At 49.3% G+C, this 24423-nt stretch overlaps 1 protein-coding gene across 6 annotated transcripts in view; it reads left to right on the top strand.

The window, feature by feature from the left end:
- The window catches only part of LOC144672737 (rho guanine nucleotide exchange factor 25-like), a 327184-nt gene that overhangs the window by 117298 nt on the left and 185463 nt on the right, over positions 1-24423 (top strand). Inside the window, exon 1 of one of the 6 annotated variants that reach the window (XM_078534699.1) lies at positions 1266-1582. The exons of 4 other annotated variants lie outside the window; for them this stretch is intronic. In XM_078534699.1, coding sequence (XP_078390825.1) covers positions 1492-1582 — 91 coding nt within the window. In that variant the 5' untranslated portion in view covers positions 1266-1491. Of the gene's footprint in view, positions 1-1265; positions 1583-16184; positions 16262-24423 lie in introns of those variants that run through there. One more of the 6 variants, XM_078534700.1, reaches the window with a different exon arrangement.

The raw sequence follows: 24423 nt of genomic DNA on the forward strand, positions 1-24423 counted from the left end.
GGTTACTATAGCTTTCAATTCCAGATTTTATTCGTCCAATTTAAATTCCACCAGCTGTCACAGTGTCCCCAGAGCATCAGCCTGGGCCTCTGGATTCCTAGTCCAGTGACCATTACCACTTATGCCATCACCTCCCCCTCACTAAATTCACTCGAAATGACTTAAAATAAACAACACTGAGCCATTTCCTCTTTTCATTGGTGCACACCAGTCGGCTTCTGAGTAAACAAAATACTTTTAGATATTAAAAAGCTTTCGAGTCGGGGCCTCGGTGTTGGAGAAAGTCAGAACAATTTGCAGAGTATCCCCAAACGAGCGGGATCGCCCGCGGCCAGTTTGTGGGGGTCTGAGGTGGGCATCTCAAATCTTGAACCAGAGCAAAAGATCGCAGTAAATACGAATATAAGCGCTTTCGGGGGTAAATCGCGAACAATTAAGATTCTCTGATCTTTAACACTGGTTCAGCCGATTCCGCTTGGGGGAGTGTGCAGACATAGTGAAAGCAGGACCCCAAGTTCAGGTACTGATGCTACTCACAATCTTGTGACACGTTAACTCAAGGGCAGAGCACTCTAAGCACTTGTAATGTAGCCCATCAACTCTGGCGGCTTTTTCAATTAAAATGCGATCGTGGGATCTTTTCCCGATGTGTGTGGACGGACTGCACTTTGTCATTCGTTCCAGCTCAACACGAACGCCAAAATAAAAACTCGCGGCCTCCACGATTTGTTTGGGGGGGATTAAAAAGAGAGAGAAATGTGCCCTTAAACTTTCCTCAAGTTTGATTTTAAGACTCTGGTGGTGTCGGTGAAATATGATGGCTCTGGGTCACAGAAAAGGCACGTAGACAGAAAGGGAGGTAGTGAGAGGGAGCCTTTCAGCCCTAGTTGTTAAGAAATAAGCAGGGTATCGGGAAAAACCTGTTCCGCTGTCCTCTCAATGGGTTAAGTTGCATCTGTTTAACACACTTTCCATTTTTAGACTATTTCGCACAGATGCTGGTTTTTATCAAACTCACACACAGACACACAAAGGCAGGTCCCTTGGAATTTTGCCTCACTCTTGTCGTAGTGGGGAGTTTTCTCTCAGGCGGCTATCATCCCGGGCTTGTGAAATGGCTGAAGATTACTCTGGACTTTTACCCAGCTGTACAGACAGCTTGTGTGCTGTCAACCCTTCCCAAGGCCTCAGAATCTGCAGTCAGTGCTGCAGAGAGAGGGGGAGGGGGTGGCCCTCGAATGCTGGAAGAGCCACAGATTGAGAGAGAGAGCGAGGGAGAGAGAGAGAGAGAGAGAGAGGAGAGTGAAGGCAGTCTCCACCCGCCTCCAAGCCAAGCAAACCGTTACTTCATGTGCTGTGCCTGTTCTGGAGTGAGGAGTTTTCTTGCCTATATAAAAATAAAATTCCTCCCTCCCTGCTGCCTGTTTCCATATATATGGCCACAGTGATTCAATACCCACGGCGAGCTGGCATGAGTGCCAACCTGGCAGCATGAAGACCGGGCAGCAGCGACCAGGCTGCGCATGTCAGCATTTGTTTCGCAAGGTCCTGGCAAAGTGCGGGTGTTGTTACAGAGTACGAGGTTAGTGACTTAAACCTAGCTGGGGTTTTGTGCGCGGGACTGTTTATGTTTGTGGGGCTGGAATGGTTAACAAATTCTCCGGCTTTTAAGCGACGGCCGACGTACCTCACACCTGTTTTGTCCATTTTCGACAAGCCTTTAGTTCTCCGGGTCACTGTGCCTAACAGCAACTTTGTAAAAGAATTGCCTGACAGAACCCTCTGTGAACCACTGCAGGAATCTTCACTAGGTCGCTCCGATGTATTCTAAAAACCTCTTGAGGGTTTCAGAATGCTCGCTGAAGAACAGGGGTAGCTGTGGACAGTCGCTTTGGAGTCAATTGAGCAAATCAGACCTTTTTGTTTGACCGGTGTAAATGAACCACCCTCTCTCTTCCTTGCCCCATACATTTTCTAATCTGACTTGCAGATATCCAGTTTGGATGTGAAGTGTTCATGTGAAGTTTCCCTTTGTGTGTTTTGAAACCATTTAGATGAGAGGGAGGGACGGAGACTAATTGGATAGTTCTTTCAAAGCGTTGGCACGGGCTCGATGGGCCGAATGACCTCCCCCTGTGCCGCCTGATTCTATGAAGGCCAGCAAGGAACCTGAGGAAGGTCCTGTGTTTGATTCCTGGTTAGCTGATTGCAAGCAGAGGGTCAGATAGTGCGGCTATAACTGGACCGGGAGCCCTAGAGCTGGGGGGGGTGGGGTGGGAGGGAAAGCAGTGCAAAGAACCTGGGCTTCCTGGCTTAAGGTGAACTGGTGACTGCCACTCGAAAGGGCACAGAAGGAGGCCAGTTGGCCCATCTTTGAAAAGGATATTCGACTAAGCACCCCACTTGCCCTGCTCGTTCCCCATTGCTAATCGTCCAAATAAAGAGAAAAATATGTACTTCCCAAACGGGATATTACCCCTCTGTAACGTCCTACTTGAATATTTTACTTTGCGTTCCCGGGAGCAGTGGAATAATCCCCAACGCGCCAGGGGTTGCACGAATATCGTATGGATGGATTGCTAAAGAAAAGTGAAATTGCCAGAAAGATGTTGGCAGGGAGAGGGTTAACAAAGAACTCCCAAGGCTTCAAGAGTTAACAAAGCTTTTTATGTGATTAAAGTCAGTCTCTACCACTAATCAGAGCACACAACAGATCATCCACTGACCCGAAAGGATTCCACTTATTCTATACCAGATGAACAAACAGCTCTGAAATGCTCAACTCCTGAGCACAAATATCCTTGCGCCAAATAGAACTCAGTTTCAACATCCCTCTTTATCATTAATTTTTCCAGCACTGTTCTTTCCCACAACAGCCAAAACTGCCCAGTGCAGTTTGGGCTTTTGTGACTCAGTGTGCCGGGACTTTAATAAAACACTCCCCCCATTACCCCCCACCCCACCCCAACCCCAACCCCACCTCCCCGTGATGCACAGTTTGATGTTGCAATGAGAAATTCTATTGATTACGAAGGAAAGCGATGAGAACCTGTTTCAGTGCTCGGGGACCACATCGAGGAATTAAGTTTGCTTTTTGTGTGGTGACTGTTGTCTGGGGGTGGGGGGGGTTCTGGTGTCCGTTGGGTTGAAGATGATTGTTCAGCCCCAGCAACGTGCCTTCGCTGGCGGGTGCCATGACTCACATGTCTCCAGCATGTTGATTGCACCGGGTGTCTCTTAAAGGTGCAGTGTTGGGGCTTGGTCTAGCTAGAAAATCCTAGCCCCTTTAAATCGGGAACAAAGGAGCGGCGGGTAGTTCCGGGTGGTGGGGGAGGGCATGCACAGTGGGGGTGGGGGTTGGTGGGTGGGGGGTGGGGTGTGGTCCTGTCTCATGGGGCTGCACAGAATCCCAGTTATGATGATGCTATTTAATATCTATCACTCCTCCTGGCTCCAACCAGGTTACATCGCCTTTAAAGCAGGGAGTTTCTGGCCTGCAAGCCGTACAACGGGGACTGAAACCCGTCTAGGACACGAATGCAAGATGGGTGCTGATGATCTTGGCAGCTCCTTTTACGCCCGGTCCAATTTTCTGTTCAGGTTTTTGTGGGCAGAGCGTAAGAGCTGCCAAGTCGTCGGCTCCTGTTCTAAGCCGCTGCCCAGGTGAAGTTTACCCCTTTGTCTCTTTCAGGTAAGTTTAAACAAGAATGTCACCCTCTGTAAACTTGAGCTCATCCAAAACCCTGCTGCCCATGCCCTAACTCACATCGAGCCTTATCCGCCCATCACCCCTGCGCTTGCTGACCTACACTGCCTCCCTGTCCACCACCACCTCGATTTTAAAATTCTCATCCTTGTTTCCAAATCCTTCCATGGTTTCGCCCCTCCCTATCTCTGTAATCTCCTCCAGCCCCACACAACCCTCTGAGATCTCTGCGCTCCTCTAATTCCGGCCTCTTGAGCATTTCTTGATTTTAGTCGCTCCACCATTGGCGGTTGTGTCTTTAGCTGCCTCGTCACTAAACTCTGGAATTCCCTCCCTAAACCTCTCCACCCCTCTCTCCTCCCTTAAGACGCTCCTTAAAACCGAGCCCCTTGACCGAGCTTTTGCACACCTGCTGTAATATCTCATGTGGCCCATGGCCAAATATTGTCTGATAACATTCTGGGCCATTTTACTGCATTAAAGTCACTATATAAATGCAAATTGATGTTGATTGATGTTTGCATTTGCACTGCCAATGTCCGATTCACATCTCCTGTAGCTGATGCCAGCTGCTAAGTGCCACTTCAGCTTAGCATCTAATGCTTCATCTCCTTGGCCAGCATACCAACACTGCAGATGTGTTCCTTTATCAGATTTAATGCAATCACCCGACTGTCTAAAAGTTCCAAGCATAAGATCTATTTGTGCATTTTACTAGATTTCAGCTTTGAGCTGGAATCGAGGCTTTGGCTTCACAAAATGGCAGCCTCTTCTGTCCCAGAATTCCTTCAGGCACTTCCTGTTGTAGAACAGCGCAGGGAGATGCCTACTGGTAGGCCGCCCACACGCACCTTGCCTCAATCCCGTCCCCTCTGCTGGGTTACGATGCATCAGGAATTCAAAGGAGGGAGTAAAATAAATGTCAACTGGGGCCTGCCATCAAAAACCTGCCCCTGAGGACTCAGTGCTGGGCAACAATGAAAGAAAGGAACAAAAGTTTTGCATTTCAATAGCACCTTTCAAAGTACCAAAGTGCTCTACAGCCAATGAGATACTTTCTTGAAGTGTAGTTACTGCCATAATGTTGGAAACACAGCAGCCAATTTTGCACATAGCAAGATCCCACAAATATCAGTGTTATAGGCTTGGATGGCTGAGTGGCCTATTCCTGCTCCTAGTTCGCATGTTCGCATGTATAATGATCAGATAATCTGTATTTTTGTGATGTTGGTTGAGGAATACATGTAGGAGAGGACGTTGGGGAGAACTCCCTAACTCTTTAAAATAGTGCCAAGGGATCTTTTACATCCAACTGAAAGCAGATCTCAGCTTAACATCTCAACCGAAAGATGCACCTCTGACAGTGCAGCACCTCCCTCAGTACTGCATTGGAGTGTCAGCCTGGAATTTGTGCTCAGGTCTCTGGAGTGGGACTTGAACCTCCTGACTCAGAGGTGAGAGTGCTACACTCTGAGCGGCAGCTGGCACCGAGACTTGCAGACTAGGAAGTGGCAGAGTCCGTTCCTGGCCGAACTGACCAGGGGAGCCTTGCCCAGGCATAGTTGGAAATTCGGGCAGCTGCTGCTCGCACTTGCCTTGCCATGGTAAATAGCTACAATTTCCGATGTTTGCCATCCCGTCGGAGGCTCAAACTCAGAACGTTAGCCCCAAGATCTGCAGCGGCACCGCCATTACCCTGAGGTATCGGCCTCCGCCAAGTACTGCCGCATGGCGCCTCACCATGGAGGGGGAGGGTGGAAGCAGGGCATGGGGGGGTCAGACACAATTGTGTTACTAACTCAGACTGAACCTATTCCTTGAGGTTTCATCACATGACCTCCTGCCTCCAAATGTCTCACTTCCATTGGCTGTCTGACATGGCGCCCCACCATCCTACACCAATCAGAACGCGAGTGCACTCTCTGTGACCGGATTGGATCATTCTTCATTATCAGTCAAACAGCCTTTGTCCCATTGCCAATATCTTTTGTATCTAACAACCCAAGTGTTCAAAAAGCATAAGAACGTACGAAATGGGAGCAGGAGTAGGCCCATTTGGGCCCTCGAGCCTGCTCCGCCATTCTCTGTGGTCATGGCTGATCTTCCATCTCAACTCCACTTTCCTGCCTACTGCCCAGATCCCATGATTTCCCTAGAGTTGAATAAGACTGACTCAACCCTTTGGGGTACAGAATTCCAAAGATTCACAACCCTCTTAGCGAAGAAAATTTTAAAGAAGAAACACGGTGGCCGGGATTTTCCACTCCCACCCGCCACAGAACCGGAAAATCCCACCCGAAGTCAACGGACCTTTGGCTGGTCCGTCAAACCTTCCGTCCCGCCCGCCAGGATTACCGCCAGGATTACCACCAGGATTACCGCCATGATTACCGCCACGATTACCGCCACGATTACCACCATGATTACCGCCACGATTACCGCCACGATTACCGCCACGATTACCGCCACGAATACCGCCACGATTACAGCCACGATTACCGCCACGATTACTGCCACAATTACCGCCACAATTACCACCACGATTACCACCATGGGCAGGACCAGAAAATCCCGGCCAATGTTTTTTAATGCCCCAATAATTTTTGGCAGTTATGTAGCACCTTTTAGGATCTCCAAACGCTTCAAAGTGCTTTGCAGCTGACGAAACACTTTTCTTTTTGAAGCATAGTTACTGTTGTAATGTGGGAAGCGTAGCAGCCGATTTGCACACAGCAAGATCCCACAAACAGTAGTGAAGTTGGTGACCAAATTTATCGAGGGATGAATATTGCCTCCGACACTGGAAAGAGCATCTCTGCTCTTCTTCACGACATTACTATGGAACCTTTTACATCCACCTGTCCACCTGAGAGGACAGATAGGCCTGTGGCCTGATCTGAAAGACAGCGCCTCCCACTGTACAACACTCCACTGGGGGAGACAGTTTTGATTATGTGTTGCTGTTTATTTTCTGTAACGGGATTTGAACCCATGACTTGACAAACTCAGAAGCGAGAGTGCTAGCCAAAGACTGTATTGTTGTGATAATAGTGTTTTTTTTCCACTCCAGCACTGCACTTTTAATTTTCCCAGCATATTGCTGTAACAGTTGTAGGCAATTCCACCATGAACCTTTGCCATGAACCAACTATCCCACCTCAGACCACAGAAAACGCTGCGCAAGGGCATGTGCCCAGATTTTGGACGCCTGGTGCCTCAGGGGGGTGAGGCTGCCCAGCATAAGCACAAGCTCAGCATATCGGCCGACAAGATCTGCATCCAGTCAATGCCAGTCTCCTGAGGTACCAGTCTCAGCCGAGGCGTGCCAGGAGGTGCCACTTGGAGTCTGCCCAGAGGGCAGCAGGGGACTTGGATTAGGTTTACCACATTTAGCCAAGTCCCTAATTGGACATTGGGCAGCTTTGTGACCTCCCTTTCGATAATGTTGCGTGCCAAAGGTGGCATTTAATAGGGGCAGAACACACCCACTTTAAGTCTGCGTGGCAGCCAGAGAGGGGTATTGCTGCTATGGGGACCTCACATTATTCCACTGGTCTCTCACAAGAGCCATGAGTGGGGGTGGGATAGAGGTTGGGGAAAGCGACCAGAAAAACCCACGCAGAATTGGCCTTCATTATCTACCATTTAACGGCAAGATAGCGGTAAACTGGCACTCACAGAGGGATTAGTGGACTACTCGTCTTATTAGTGCTGAGGGAGTGCTGCAATGTCAGAGGTGCCGTCTTGTGGGTGAGATGTTAAACCGAGGCCCTGTCTCCTCTCTCAGGTGGATATAAAAGACCCTGTGGCACCATTTCAAAGAAAACTATCAGTCGGCATGGTCCAAAATTCAAGTTCGCCGGATGTGAGGATGAAGAGAGTAGAGGATTTGCTGATAGGGTGGGATGAAGGGGGATCATACAGGCCAGCATGGACCAGATGGGCCGAATGGCATGTTTCTGTCCTATAAATGCTACGTGGTTCTATGTGACACAAAAACAGAAGCAAAATAAATGGACTTTTGTCCCAAAGTTACATTCTTGAAATTTTCCAGGCTAGCCAGTGAAGACGTGAGTTAGCCAGTCCGAAAACCCTCTGTGGATGAACTCTGGGCTATGCTGAACAGGACACACTTTAAGCTTTAACCTCCTTCTTGTTGAGAGCTTTGAAATGGCAGTCGGGAGGCTGCTGTGGGGAGAAGTGGAGGGCGACAGGGTTTTCAGGCAAGTTCAAATAAAGCCGTGATTCTGCCCTTCATGACTAGATTAAACATTAATAACTCTGCACTTATACAAAGCTTGTGAAACTTAAAGTGTCACTGATAAGCTATCTGGTCAACTTTCTGTGAATGAACAACACAGGGTTCGAACACAGTGGGAGATCGCACAATGATATTGTCCATTTTAACTTGGCTTCTATAAAAGAGCATCAGCCAGAATCAGTGCATGACCAATTAATTCTGTCCCTCCTGTTTAGCTTTTTCCAGTGAGAGGCCAAAGGTCAAAGGCTAAGTCCTGCAAAATGCCCCTTAAAACAGTGGGGAGGAGAGAGAGAGAGAGGACAAGGTGTATGAAGAGGTAGCAGTAAGTGCTCACTTGTCTCTGTCTGATTATGTGAGCCTGGTTACTGTGGATGCTCACTGTGCTTGATTGATTCAGCCTGGTCGTGGACTCAGAGGAAAGTAAACAAAGCTGTAGAAAGAGCTGGGAGGCAGAACTGAAGCATGGGGCCGGGATTTTGCAGTCGGTGTGCGGAGGTGGGCCCGACACGCTGGCACGTAAAATGACGCGCGATGGTGTCGGGCGTGCGTCCCGATGTCATCGCGCTGTCTCGCTGGAGTCGGCTGCGCGCCCGCCAATAATTAATAGGTCCATTAAGGCCATTAATGAAGTAATTAATTTCAAGTTTACGCTGCTGTCCAACCTAACGGTTGACGGGCAGGCGAAAAGGCCAAGCGGCCTTTATGTTTTTTAGGAAACCTCATCCACGAGCGGGATGAGGTTTCCCAAAGACTTTAAGAAGTAAATAAAAAGTTTTTCCAAAAAATAAAAGCATGTCCCATCTCATGTGACACAGTCACCTGAGCGGGGACATGTTTCATTACATTTTTAATACATTCATTTATTTTTTTCAAAAGCGCTTCAATCTCCCTGAGGCAGCGCCGAGCCTCAGGGAGTTTGAAGCACTCTTGCGTGCGCATGCGTGAAAGAGCGCTGGACCCGACTCTCCCTCCTCCCCCCGCCCACGCAGGCAGCGCTACCCCTCGCACAGTACGCTGGGCACGCCTTAATTGGCCCGCCCGCGTAAAATGGCGGTTTGGAGCCGATTGTGGGCGGCGGTTGGCTCCATGACCTCCCCCTGCCCACTCCCGCAGAGCCCGCCCAACACGGGAAAAATTCAGGCTGTGGAGCAGACATTTTAAAGCACTGTGAATAAAATCTGTTACATGCAAAGAAACTCGTGTCATCTCTGCATAGATCCAAGATATAAAATGTGGACACCCAGCTCGGTTTTTACAAGTTTGCTGATCTTAAGAGGGAGGGAAACCCGAGGGAGGCAATGCATTCCACGGATTGGATGTCATGGGTGAAGAGGAATTCAAGTTAGTTTTGACAAAATGGGTTTCAGTGCCTAAGAATGCAGGGAGGAGGAAGAGTGAGTTGGAAGGCATATTTGGAAAATATGAGGAACGAAGAAGGAAAGTTTATGCATGTGGTAGGGGCAGTGTATTAGTGCTGGGTGAATCTGTGGTCCCGGTTCAGTATCAGACAGTCTCCTGTACCCATGCATAGATTCCAATTACCATCTACAAGATGCACTGCAGCAATTCACCAAGGCTCCTTAGACAGCACCTTCCAAACCCGCAACCTCTACCATCTAGAAGGACAAGGGCAGCAGACACATGGGAACACCACCACCTGGAAGTTCCCCTCCAAGCCACTCACCATCCTGACTTGGAAATATATCGCCGTTCCTTCACTGTCACTGGGTCAAAATCCTGGAACTCCCTCCCTAACAGCACTGTGGGTGTACCTACATCACATGGACTGCAGCGGTTCAAGAAGGCAGCTCACCACCACCTTCTCAAGGGGCAATTAGGGATGGGCGGTAAATCCTGGCCCAGCCAGCGACGCCCACATCCTGTGAAAGAATAAAAAAAATTAAATGACTTTTGGGTTTAAAAGGAAATTGGATGGGTACTTGAGGGAACTAAACTTGCAGGGCTTCAGGGATAGAGCAGGGAATGGAACTGACTCTGCAGAGGGCTGGCATGGTCTCGATGGGATGAATGGCCTCCTCCTGTGCTGCAATGACTCTGTGAGGGGGGGGAATGGGTGGGCAGAAGCTAAGGTTTCCTGATGGCGAACCTCGTCAGCCGAAGATGAGGCATCAGTGCAGTCTGTCATGTCGTGGTCTCACTCCTCAAATTCAACAGTAGAATGTGGGTTCAAGTGCTCCCACCCAATACTGGACTCCTACAGCAGTGCCACGAGGCATTAAAATGTTGGAATAGACTTCAATGGAGGGTCTACCTGTGCTGATAAGGCGCTAAAGATCGCACATGGCTACTGTGAGGTGGGGCGGGAAGACACCAATGTGACAGAGTAACCCCATTGAATATCTTCCCCCAAGAAAATCGTCCCAATGGGCCATTTCTTCGGAATTCCATTGCATAATTGAGAAGCGCAGGCTTGTTGAATAACCCACGTTAAGGTACTTCAGAAAAATTAGTGCTGTTTTGCCTGTTGGAAGAGTGAATCCATCAGCTGCCCCTAGGGGGAGCTCGTCCTACAGTCTTTTTTTTTATTGTAAAAATATACTTTATTCATAAAAATCTTCAATCACATTCAAAACCATTTCAAAAACAACATTACAAGGGTACAATCCAGGTTAAACTTTTACAAAATGTATCACCAGGTGCATCAGTACAAACAATATTACAGTCATTTACAGCCTTTCATTTTGATCTGTACAGCCCGAGGGGCTCTAAACAGTTCCCAGTCTCTCGGTGCGCTGTGGTAGAAAGGTCTTAGACAGCGACCCTTCCCCATTGCGCCTTTGCGGCAGCTGCCCCAAGCTTTAGTGCGTCCCTCAGCACGTAGTCCTGGACTTTGGATTGTGCCAGTCCGCAACAATCGGTCGGGGACAAATCTTTGTGCTGGAAGACCAACAAGTTTCGGGCAGACCAAAGCGCGTCTTTCACCGAGTTGATGATCCTCCAGCTGCAGTTGATGTTTGTCTCGGTGTGTGTCCCTGGGAACAGCCCGTAGAGCACAGAGTCCTGTGTCACAGAACTGCTCGGGATGAACCTCGACAGCAACCACTGCATCTCTCTCCAGACTTTCTTTGCAAAGGCACAATCCACAAGGAGGTGAACAACGGTCTCTTCCCCACCACAGCCACCTCGAGGGCATCGTGCAGAGGGGGTGAGACTCCTGGCGTGTAGGAAGGATCTGACGGGGAGGGCCTTTCTCACCACCAGCCAAGCTACGTCTTGGTGCTTGTTGGAAAGTTCTGGCGATGAGGCATTCTGCCAAATGACTTTGACAGTCTGCTCGGGGAACCATCCCACAGGGTCCACCCTCTCCTTATCCCTCAGGGCCTCTAGGACGTTACGTGCTGACCACTGCCTGATGGACTTGTGGTCAAAGGTGTTTTTCTGCATAAATTTTTCCACCAGGGACAGGTGGTACGGCACGGTCCAACTACTTGGAGCGTTCCGCGGCAGCGTGGCCAGACCCATCCTTCGCAACACCGGGGACAGGTAGAACCTCAGCACGTAGTGACACTTGGTGTTTGCGTACTGAGGGTCTACGCACCGCTTGATGCAGCCGCACACAAAGGTGGCCATCAGTATGAGGGCGATGTTGGGCACGTTTTTTCCCCCTTTATCTAGAGGCTTGTACATCGCGTCCCTGCAGACACGATCCATTTTCGACCTCCAGATAAAGCGGAAGATGGCTCGAGTGATCGCCATCGCGCAGGAGTGTGGAATGGGCCAGACCTGCGCCACGTACAGCAACAGCGAGAGTACCTCACACCTGATGACCAGGTTCTTACCCGCAATGGAGAGGGGGCGTCGCTCCCACATGCCCAGTTTCCTTTTCACCATAGCCACTCGCTCCTTCCAGTTTCTAACGCATGCCCCGGTCCCTCCGAACCATATCCCCAGCACCTTCAGGCCGTCAGCCCTGACAGTGAAGGGGACAAAGGATCGGTCAGCCCACTTCCCAAAGAACATGGCCTCGCTCTTCCCACGATTTACCTTGGCTCCCGAGGCCAGTTCGAACTGGTCGCAGACGTGCATCAGTCTGCGCACCGACAGCGGATCCGAGCAGAAGACGGCGACGTCGTCCATGTACAGGGAGGCTTTTACCTGAGTGCCTCCACTGCCTGGGATCGTCACTCCTCTTATGCCCGGATCCTTCCTGATGCACTCGGCAAAGGGTTCTATGCAGCACACAAAAAGGACAGGCGAGAGAGGGCAGCCCTGCCTGACTCCAGATTTAATCGGAAAGCTATCTGTTTCCCACCCATTGATTGAGACTGCGCTACTGATGTTAGTGTAGAGCAGTTGGATCCAATTTCGAATTCCCTCCCCAAACCCCATTTTGGAGAGCACATCCCCCATGTAGGTGTGCGATATTCTGTCAAAGGCCTTCTCCTGATCCAAGCTGATGAGGCAGGTATCCACACCCCTGTCCTGTACATAGGCAATCGTATCCCTGAGCAGCGCCAGGCTGTCAGAGATCTTCCTGCCTGGCACAGAGCAGGTCTGGTCAGGGTGAATCACCAATTCCAGAGCGGATTTGACCCGGTTGGCGATGACCTTGGACAGAATCTTATAGTCCATATTCAACAGTGAAATGGGTCGCCAATTTCTAATTTCCTCCCTTTCCCCCTTGTGCTTGTAGATGAGGGTGATGATGCCTTTCCTCATGGATTCTGACATGCTGCCGGCCAGGAGCATACTCTCGTACACTTCTAGCAGGTCTGGGCCGATCAAGTCCCACAGAGCCGAATACAACTCCGCCGGCAGGCCGTCGCTTCCGGGGGTTTTACTCTTCTCGAAGGACTCGAGGGCCTTAGTCAGTTCGTCAGGGGTTAGCGGTTTGTCTAGGCTCTCCCGAGTACTGTGGTCTAGGACCTCCGTGATAGAGGACAGGAAGGACTGGGAGGCCGAGCTGTCCGTGGGCTTCACGTCATACAGTCCGGCATAAAAGGATTTGCTGATCCTCAGAATGTCGGACCGTGATGACTTTACTGAGCCGTCTTCTTCCTTCAGGCTGCTGATCACAGAGCGCTCTCTGTGTACCTTTTGGAAGAAGAAACGTGAGCACGTCTCATCCTGCTCCACGGAGCGGACTCTGGAACGGAAGATGATCTTGGAGGCCTCCGAGGCAAAGTGCGAGGCTTGCTGGCCCTTCACCTCTTGGAGCTCCTCCTTGACATCGACCCCCATCGACCGCAGCCGGAGCAGATTCTGCATCTTTTCCTGGAGTCGGGACATTTCCCTCTGTTCCTTTCTAGCTTTCTGGGTGCCTTTGAGGATGAAAAACCTCTTGATGCTTCCCTTGATCACTTCCCACCAGTGTGTCAGGGACTCAAAGAGGGGTTTCACGGTTCTCCAACCTTTGTAATCCCTCTTGAGCTCCTCAATGTTCTCTGGGGTCAGCAGTTGCACATTTAGCTTCCATGCCCCCCTGCCCACCCTCAGGTCTTCCTCCAAGTGGCAGTCCGCCAGTAGGAGGCAGTGGTCAGAGAAGAACACCGGCTTGACCTCGGTGGATCTGACTGTGAATGCACGGGACACAAACAGGAAGTCTATCCTGGAACGAATGGACCCGTCTGGCCGCGACCAGGTGTATCTACGCTGCGCTCCGTCTGCAGGGTTGCTGAAGACGTCGTGCAGCTTGGCATCCTTAACTGTTTCCATCAGGGATCTGGACGTAGCGTCCAATCTGCTTCCGGCCCTGCCGGATCGTCCAGCCGCATCGATGATGCAGTTGAAGTCCCCGCCCAGAATGACCGGCCTGGAGGTCGCCAGCAGCAGTGGGAGCTGCTGAAAAACCTCCAGCCGCTCAGCCCCTTGTGCCGGGCCGTACACGTTAATTAACCGGAGTGGAGCGTTCTTGTACATTACGTCTGCTACCAGGAGTCGCCCGCCCACCACCTCCTTGACCTCGGAGACGGTGAAGTTGCCTCCCCGCAGCAGAATACCCAGGCCGGAGGAACGAGAGTCGTTTCCGCCCGACCAGATCGATGGCCCGTGGGACCACCATCGTGACCATTGCCTGTAGGAGCTGAGGTGCGGTATCGCACACTCCTGCAGAAACAACAGGTCAGCTTTGACCTTGGCAAGGTAGTCCAAGGTCGCAACACATCGCGTAGTAGATTTAATGCTACGCACATTTATGGATACAATCTTTAAACCCATATTAAAGCATTTATTCTCCTACCAAACCCACTGTCTCTGAGAGTCCCAGACCTTTAGTCTGCTCCTTCATACCCGTAGTGAGCTCAAATTCCTTCACTTTGGATGGGCTGAGGTAGATCTCCTTGGCCGTGTTCTGCTCCAGTGGCATCTGGAGGTTCACGTAGTGAGCGGATTTTGAGATGACCTTTGCTGGAGAAGCTTCTCCAAAACTCACCCCCTCTGGGGGGTTGCTGTTCCCGGCTTCCTGGAGCTGGGGTGCGATGATTGCCTCACTGCTCCCAGATTCCAGGGGCTGTGGTGCACTGGCCTCCTCAGGTTGCAGGCAAAGTTGGGGTGCGTTGGTCTCCTTGTTGTCTCCAATTTTCTGGAGCTCGGGTGTCTCGTCCTCCAACGCCCTGGAGCTTTGCCGCCTCTTCTGTCGGTGCCGCTCTGGCACTTCCTCATCCGAAGAGCTGCTGCCCTTGTCATCCGTGTCGGATGGGAGACGCCTCTTGCCGCTTCTCTGGGAAACGCCTTTGCTTCTTCTTCGCTCCCTCTTACTTTTCTTGTTCTTCACCGTCCGCCACTCCCCCTGCTGCTTTTCCACTGCTGCCTCCTCCTCCATTGATTCGCTGTCCTGAGGACTGGAAGGTTCAGGGGGTGGTGCTGTTGATTGGCTCTCTGTTGCCTCAATCTCTTTCTCCACCTTGTCTCTCTCTGTGTCCTCCTTTGTCCCGTTGAGCTCCCTGGGGGCCTTGGTGGTTGGAGTGACACGGAACATTTCTTCTGCTTCCCCGTGGTCGGCTTTGGCTGCCTGTGCGTAAGTACGGCAGCGTTTGGGGCAGGTCCTGTAGAGGTGACTTGCCTCGCCACACAGGTTGCAGCACTTGGCCTGTTTGCAGTCTTTTGTCTGGTGCCCTTCCTGTTTGCAGATCTTGCAGAGGGAGGCGCTGCAGTTGGCCGCCACATGACCAGCCTTGCCGCATGAGCGACAATGCTTGGGTTGCCCAGCGTAGACCAGGTAGCCACGGTTTCCCCCGATTGCGAAACTGGAAGGAGGGTGGAAAATGGCTCCCTTACCATCGGTCTTTAGCGTGACCTTAAACAGGCGTTTGCCTGTCCAGATCCCCAAGTCGTCTCGAATCTCAGTGCCGCTCCCCACCTTATCGAAGTACCTGGTGAGGAAGGTGACCACGTCGGCGACAGGGACGAAGGGGTTGTACACATGCACCATCACCTCACGTTCCCGTTGCAACGGCAGAGAAAAGTGCGGCTCCGCCGTCAGGATCTTCATCTCCGGCAGGTCTCTCTTCTCCTCGAACACCCTCAGGAGCCGGACGCAGTCTGCCACTTGCTTGAACGTGACGTCAAAATAACCACCTTTGCGGGAGTCGTGCAGGGTGAAGATCTCCGTAGCTTGGAAGCCGCACGCCTTCAACAGGATCCTCCTGGTGAAGAAGCCCCGATCCATAGGTGATCCTCCTTCGTCGCTGTGGTTCACCGTGACTCGGACGGTGATAGGTAACCCACGGTATGAATTCGGATTGCGATTGGTTTTCGCCCTTCCATCCCGACCTTGCCATGGCAGGACCATGGTGTCGCCCCTGCAACACTACACTTGATCTTAGCCAAGAGGCCGAGAAGCGGCTCGTCCTACAGTCACTGATTGTGTCTCTCTGGTTGCCAGTTCAGAAGTCGCTCAGTCATGTTTGTAACTTCGTGAAGTAACTTCGTCCACATGACTTTCAAGTTCAGGCTACCAACTCCCCAGGATTGTCCTGGAGTCTTGAGGAATTAGGGGTCAATCTACTACTGCAAACAGTACTGGGGAAAAGAAATCACATCGATGTTAAAGAAATTGTGTTTCTTAAACTTTCTTTGGACACTTTTGTTTATTTGTGTTAAAAATGGTGGAGGGTTGGGGGAAAGGATGTTTGATTGGTTGGAGGCGGGAGGTCGTGTGATGAAACCTCCCAAGAATACGACCAACCAGAGCTGGCAACCCGAATTCACACTTTCCTTCTATTCAAAGCAGATTGCACACTGTTGCTTGGACTCAGATCAAAACTGCTTCGGCCCATACAGTTATAGAGAGCTCCAAGCGATTGGCCAGAGAGGTTGCATGTCATGTGCGGAGGGTGAGACTGGCACATGGGGTGGCAGGCAACATGGCGAGCGGTAAGGCACTGGAGGGGAAATCCTGTCAGAAACCCTGACACTATAGTTTCACAGTTCATTCGTGTTAGTTTAAATATTTATTGGAATAGGGAAAGCTAAAGCAATTCTCTGAACCAAGGAAATATGGCTTCAAATTATAAACCATTCCCACATTCCACCAATCAGGGACGATGGTTGGAGTATAAGCGTGAAGAAGTCTTACTGCAGTTCTGTAGGGCTTTGGAGACACAGGGAGTACTGTGTACAGGTTTGGTTTCCTTACCTACAGTTGGATTTACTAGCTTTGGAGGGAAAAGACTGAAGGTTCATTGGAATGAATCCTGGAATGCGGAACTTGTCCTATGAGAAGAGTTTGAGTAGAGTATTCTCTTTTCGAAGAATGAGAGGGGATCTTATTGAAACACATAAGATTCTTTGAGGGGTTGAACAGGGTAGATGCTGAGAGGATGTTTCCCCTGAGCTGGGGAATCCAGAGCCAGGGATCAATGGGCTGAATTTTCAGAGTTGGGAAAATTCCCGACACTGCAAATCTGACTCAGTAGAAAGTGCGCCGGATCTTCGAATTTTCGTTCCGGGGTAAGGATGGGGAGGGGGGAAGGGTGGGGGGGAGGGTCAGGTGCTAACTGGAGTCAGACCTGCTGCCCCTGGAAACGGTTTGGAGGCAGCCACCAGGGTGCTGAGGTGGGCTGGTTGAAAGGCCCATCTCGGTACTCTGGAACTTTGTCCCAGCTGTAAGATAAATGTCCCTCACCCCTCACACCCACTCAACCCCCACACGCTCCCCATGCCCCATCCATGCCAACACATGCCCCCCACCCACCCCAATGGTCCCCCATACCCTCAATGCCAACCTATGACCCTTTACCCAACACTATGACCCTTTATAGCCCCTACGCAAACCCATGACTCTCTACCTGCTCCCCATGACCGTTTATAGGCCCGTGCCAACTTAGTGCCAACTCATGTCAACTCATGATCCCCCATCCACTATCCTTTTTCCTTACACCCCCATGCCCACTTACCCAGTATCCACCATTGGCAGAACTCAGGAGCCATGATGAGATGAAATAAGCTAAAGCTCTAATTGTCGATTAATGACTTTACTATTTTAAAAAAACCACACATTCATAAAACCCCATTCAGTACATTTAGATTACTTCAAGTACTTATTCCATTATAAAAACAAACATTTCATTCAAGTATTTAATCTCTTACGAAAACAAACATTTGTATTCATAGACTCACATCAAAGGATACAAAGGGAGTTAAGAGATATGGGACCAGACAGGAAAGTGGAGTTGATGTAGAGGATCAGCCATGATCATATTGAATGGCAGAGCAGACTCAAATGGCCGAATGCCCTACTGCTCCAATTTCTTATATTCTTGTGTTTGTTGTTGCAAATTTTTTTTATACTCATTCACGAGATGTGGGCTTCACTGGCTAGGCCAGCATTTATTGCCCATCCCTAGTTGCCCTTGAGAAGGTGGTGGTGAGCTGCCTCCTTGAACCGCTGCAGTCCATGTGGTGTAGGTACACCCACAGTGCTGTTAGGGAGGGAGTTCCAGGATTTTGACCCAGTGACAGTGAAGGAACGGCGATATATTTCCAAGTCAGGATGGTGAGTGGCTTGGAGGGGAACTTCCAGGTGGTGGTGTTCCCATCTATCTGCTTCCCCTCTCCTTCTAGATGGTAGTGGTCGTGGGTTTGAAAGGTGTTGTCGAAGGAGCCTTGGTGAGTTCCTGCAGTGCATCTTGTAGATGGTACACACTGCTGCTACTGTGCTTCGGTGGTGGAGGGAGTGAATGTTTGTGGATGTGGTGCCGATCAAGCGGGCTGCTTTGTCCTGGATGGTGTTGAGCTTCTTGAGTGTTGTGGGAGCTGCACTCATCCAGGCAAGTGGAGAGTATTCCATCACACTCCTGACTTGTGCCTTGTAGATGGTGGACAGGCTTTGGGGAGTCAGGAGGTGAGTTACTTGTCGCAGGATTCCCAGCCTCTGACCTGCTCTTGTAGCCACAGTATTTATATGGCTAGTCCAGTTCAGTTTCTGGTCAATGGTAACCCCCAGGATGTTGATAGTGGGGGATTCAGTGATGGTAATGCCATTGAACATCAAGGGGCAATGGCTGGATTCTCTCATGTTGGAGATGGTCATTGCCTGGCACTTGTATGGCATGAATGTTACTTGTCACTTGCCAGCCCAAGCCTGGATATTGTCCAGGTCTTGCTGCATTTGGACATGGACTGCTTCAGTATCTGAGGAGTCGTGAATGGTGCTGAACATTGTGCAATCATCAGCGAACATCCCCACTTCTGACCTTATAATAGAGGGAAGGTCATTGATGAAGCAGCTGAAGATGGTTGGGCCTAGGACACTACCCTGAGGAACTAAGGGTATATATATATATATATATATATATATATACTGCTCTTGATTTATTTTCAAAGCCTTCAGATCATTGGAACAATCAATCTAGTGATATCATGGAGTAGCATTTTCCCATTTTTGAATCAGTTACAAACCACTTGAAGGTTATGAAGACTGTTGTACAGCAGGTTAGCTATTGACTCGAGACAGAGTCAGAGCATGGCTTCACATTTCACCTAATAAGGAGGCATTATTCGGGTGAACCAGATTGACAAATTAATTGAAGATCCACTGTACCAGATGTATGCCTACATTGCATATCTTTCCAGTGAGAAACACACAGAGGTGGGAACAAGGAAGAAGCTTTATTATGGTATTAAAATGAAGAGGGGACTAATCCATCTTGTGCTGCTTGTTAACCTTTGTGGATACAGAATACTGACTGATCTTCACACCCAGAATGGGTGGCTGTCCAGAATTGAGAGGGGCTTAGTGGTTTGTAGAAGCTCCTGTAGAGGACATGGTGAGGCCTTAAACAGTTTGCAGGACACATCTGCACTGCTTCTCCTGGTTTTCTTTTCCTTACTCCACCAGTGCTGCTGACTGAGTAAGGGAACACATGAATGCACAGAAAGTGCATGCGGGTGGGCATTGTGCAAGGTCAGAATTGGACAAGGTCAATCTTCCTATCAACACTCACTGACATATGAAGAGTGACCATTTGAGTAAGTTTTCAGAGGATGAGTGGCAACTTATAGAATGGTACTTCAGTAATGGGAAGCACCCAGGAGAAAATTGGAGGAAAAATCATTATTATATTATTCCGCTAATCCCATTGATCTGCACCCAGTCTATAACCCTCCAGACCTCTCCCATCCATGTATCTATCCAATTTATTCTTAAAACTTAAGAGTGAGCCCGCATTTACCACGTCAGATGGTAGCTCGTTCCACACTCTCACCACTCTCTGAGTGAAGAAGTTCCCCCTAAACCTTTCCCCTTTCACCTTAAAGCCACGTCCTCTCGTGTTTATTTCTCCTAATCTAAGTGGAAAGAGCCTACTCGCATTTACTCTGTCTATACCCCTCACAATTTTGCAAACTTCTATCAAATCTCCCCTCATCCTTCTACGCTCCAAGGAATAAAGTCCTAACCTGTTTAATCTTTCCCTGTAACTCAACTCCTTAAGACCCGGCAACATCCTAGTAAATCTTCTCTGCACTGTCTCAATCTTACTGATATCCTTCCTGTAGTTAGGCGACCAGAACTGCACACAATACTCCAAAGTTGGCCTCACCAATGTCTTATACGACATCAGGCAATGCTGTGATTGCCACCCAGTTCAGCGCTGCCTGAGGCCAACCACCAGACTTGCAGGTCGCATTTAAAAGGGCAGCAATGCCTTTTGTGGTCGTTGCTGACCTCTCAGAAAAGAGGACCCACCAAAAAACCTGCAGTTGCTGCTTTAATGTGGATAAACGCTCGTAGGGCTTTTCACAGAAGCCAGAGGGGAAGCGGATGCTGAACCATAGCAGGAGAGCATTCCCCCTGCCATGGTGACACGTACAACCCGTTGCATTGGAATGTGAGAAACACAGCTTGGGTTTATTAACACATCTCAAATCCTTTCCTTCACAACGTTCCCCCCCCGGCTTCTCCTGACGACACTGACATGCAGCCCTCACCCAAATGAGCCTTCGTCACCAGTGAGTCAGGCAGGAAGGGGTTAATTTTAGCCTAATTTGACCTGGGGAGGAGAAATGGGCAAGATTCCCTCCCGAAATCTTGCCACCTCCATCGCTGCCTTTAAGGCGCTCCTTAAAACCTACCTCTTTGACCAGGCTTTTCGCCATCTGTCCTGATAGCCCCTCATGTAGCTCAGCGTCCTACTTTGTCTGATACAGGTACAGTAACTCAAAACCAGCGACCTCAGGACCGAGTCCATGCCGGATTTCGGGTCTTGCCGGCTTTTGAGGCGGGCGGTTTAGGCCAGGTCGGACCGGGTATGTCGGGTGTTGAGGGCATGTTTCTCAAGTGAGGGTTGCAAAAGGCAGCTTTTGAAAGACATGGAGACAATGCTGCGAGAAGGCAGGAAATTCCTTGCAGCTGCTTCAGACCCATCAGTGTTGTTTTAGCGGAAGCTTGGCAGAAGTTGTGTTTACGTAAATAGGGTTCCCGCTGCACTTCAGTCAAGTGTTGGCGGTGAGGTGGGAGCAGGTCGTAGGACCTTCCCAACCTTGCAGTTAGACCAAAGATGTCAGGGAGGAGGGAAAGTCAGGTGATGGCACCTTAAAAAGATGTCCGGTTTTCAGACATTGCCGGGTTTTGGAAAGCCAGATTTGAGACACTGTACCTGTAATAGCTTCTGTGAAGTGCCTTGTATTTAACGCAGTTAAAGGTGCTATATAAATGCAAGTTGCTGTTTCTGTTATGTGGCTCGATGTCTAATTCTATTTAATAATGCTTGTGTAAAGCGCTTTGAGACTTTTCTTTTACTTCATTAAAGGTGCTATATAAATGCAAGCTTTTGTTGTCCTGTATGCTAAGTTCCTATCGAGCCTGGTTGGACCACGCTTGGAGTTCTTTCCTGACATAGGAGCATAGTAGCAGGGGTAGGCCACTCAGCCCCTCAAGCCTGTTCTGCCATTCAGCTAGATCCTGGCTGACTGTCTACCTCAATGCCACTTTCCCCGCACTATCCCCATATCTCTTGATGTCATTAGTATCTAGAAATCTATCGATTTCTGTCTTGAATATACTCAATGATTGAGCTCCCACAGCCCTCTGGGGTAGAGAATTCCAAAGATTCACCACCCTCTGAGTGCAGAAATTCCTCCTCAGTCCAAATGGCCTGCCCTTTATTCTGACTCTGTGCCACCCATCTCCTCACCACCCCCAGCCATAAGGAACATCCTCCCTCCATCTCACCCTCGATAAGTTTTGTACGTTTCAATGAGATCACCTCTCATTCTTCTAAGCTCTAGAGAATACAGGTCCAGTCTCCTCCATCTCTCCTCCTCGGACAGTCCCGCCATCCCAGGAATTAGTCTGGTGAAGCTTCATTGCATTCCTTCTATGGCAAGTAGTGGGCTTGTTCTAAAAGGAGGCACTGGACAGGGTGCAAAAAAAGATTCACAAGGGTGAGACCAGAACTGCAAGGTTATATCTATCAGGAAAGGATGAACAGGCTGGGTCTCTTTTCTCTTGAAAGACTGAGGGGTGACCTAATAGAGGTCTTTAAAATTCTGAAAGGTTTCCATCGAGTGGATACAGAGAGAATGTTGTGGGGAAGAGCAGAACTAGAGGCCGTCAATATAAGATAGTCACCAAGAAACCCAATAGGGAATTGAGAGGAAACTTCTTTATCCAGAGAGTGGTGAGAATGTGGAGCTCACTATCACAGGGAGTGGTTGAGGTGAATAGTGTATTTAAGAAGGAGTTAGATAAACACTTGAGGGAGAAAGGAACAGACGGTTATGTTGATGAGGAAGGATGGGAGGACGCCTGTGTGGAGGATAAACACCAGCATGGATTGGATGGGCCAAATGGCCTGTTTTTGTGCGCTACCTTTGTCTCAGGGCTTCAACGGGCAGTTCACTGAGTGCAAAAGCTTTTGTCTTGACTTTACAGGAGGAATGGTGTCCCTTGAAATTCGTCACCTCAAACTGAAATCTTCTCTCACAGTTTGAGGTAACAGAGAATATCTCAGCACCATTTGCATTAGCACCTTAACTGTGAAGCTGAGAAGCACATGCAAATGTAGAACTGCAATGTCGGACTGACATGCTGAGTCAACTCCGCTAAAGGTAATTCTATCTTTGAGATAGTATTGCCAACCATCCAGGGTTGTCCTGGAGTCTTCAGGGATTAAAGATTGAACACGGGGAGGAAAAGTCACAAATAACATAGAATGCACAGCACAAAAACAGGCTGTTGGGCCCTGCCGATATTTATGTTGCACACAAATCTCCTTCCGCCATATCAGCATAACCTTCCATCCCCTTTTCCCTCATGTGCTAACCTAGCTTCCCCTCAAATGTATCTTTGAGCAGTTATAAGACTAGTGGAGATGAATGGGGCTGGGGGAGGGGTGGAAGGGCTGTGAGAGCAGGTGGAGAGAGGTCACGTGATATATCCTCTGGAATATGTCCGACCAGAGTTGGCGACCTTACCTTGCGATTGCTTTGTACCCAGTTTTGGAATGCCGTGCTCCCATTTTGGCACTTATAGCAGGAGAGCTGTCCGCGTAGAAACACAGAGACACGTCACATAGTTCCCCGCATTGACACTGCGTGAATCAGTCCCTTTCTCCCACCAGCACAGTCCGAGAGCCACTCTCTTCATGTTACCCAGATAAGGAGGCCGGTTTGCTCTCATTGCAGCCGGCAGGCAATCAATTAAAGTCTTCCTCAATCGCCTGTGACCAAAGCCAAATGGTAAAAAAAACAGATACATCACTGGGATTCATTTCTGGAGGGGTAGAATTGGAAAGCAGAGAAGTTAATATTAAATTTGTACAGAGCCTTGGTTTGACCATGCTTGAGGTTACAGAGATTACGTGGAGGAACTGGAGAGGCTGCAAAAAAAAGATTCACACACAACTGAGTGGAGGCCTTCAAAATTATGAGAAGGTTCAATAGGATAGACGTAGAGAAGATGTTTCTACTTATAGGACGTGGTAATCTGAGGTGTAATACACCTTTAAGAAACGGTGAGCAGATTGACCATGTGACTGTAAGACCCAATAGCTGTGTAGCGTGGGCTGCCAGGTTAATGTTAGTCCAGAGTAGGGTCTGGCTGGAGAAGCGCACATCATGTTAATGCTCTGTTGTTTGTGTAAATAAATAGTATGAGCTTCATTTCATATTGGTCTCTGCGCCTGCTGTATATTGTAATCAACTCGCCGGCCGACAGATAAGCGTGTGACTGGTTTGCAAGCAAAACGACCTATAGTTAAAACATAACAAAGGGCATTCAAAACTAGGGGCCATAAATATAAGATAGCCACTAATAAATCCAATAGGGAATTCAGGAGAAACTTCTTCACCCAGAGAGTGGTATGAAAATGGAACTGGTTATCACATGGAGTGGTTGAGATGAATAGCATAGATGCATTAAAGAGGAAGCTAGATAAATGCATGAGGGGGAAAGGGATAGAAGGATATGGTGACAGAGTGAGATGAAGTATGGTGGGCAGAGGCTCATGTGAAGTATAAACACTAGCAAGGACCTGTCAGGCCAAATGGCCTGTTTTTGTGCCATAAATACTTTGTAATAAACAGGTATAGAACAGATGGCCAAAAATTTGGCCAAGGAGGTAGGTTTTAAACAGCATCTTAAAAGAGCAGAGAGAGGCAGAGAGGTTTAGGGAGGGAATCCCAGAGCTTACGGTCTAGGTAGCTGAAGGCACGGCCGCCAATGGTGGAGCGATTAAAATCGGGAATGCGCAAGACGCCAGAATTGGAGGAGCGCAGAGATTTTGGACGGGTTCTTGATTGGTAAGGGGATCAAAGGTTACGGGGAGAAGGCGGGAGAATGGGGTTGAGAAACTTATCAGCCATGGTTGAATGGCGGAGCAGACTCGATGGGCCGAACGGCCTAATTTCTGCTCCTATGTCTTATGGTCTTATGGAGGATTGTAGAGCTGCAAGAGGTTACAGAGACAGGAACAAGCAAGTCCTTATATAGGGGTAATCCTAAATATTATTAGAAAGGGCCATGCTCCTGCACATGCTGAAATAGTGTCCAAGT

The sequence above is a fragment of the Cetorhinus maximus genome, chromosome X (assembly GCF_964194155.1).
Source record: "Cetorhinus maximus chromosome X, sCetMax3.hap1.1, whole genome shotgun sequence".
Classification (NCBI taxonomy): Eukaryota; Metazoa; Chordata; class Chondrichthyes; order Lamniformes; family Cetorhinidae; genus Cetorhinus; species Cetorhinus maximus.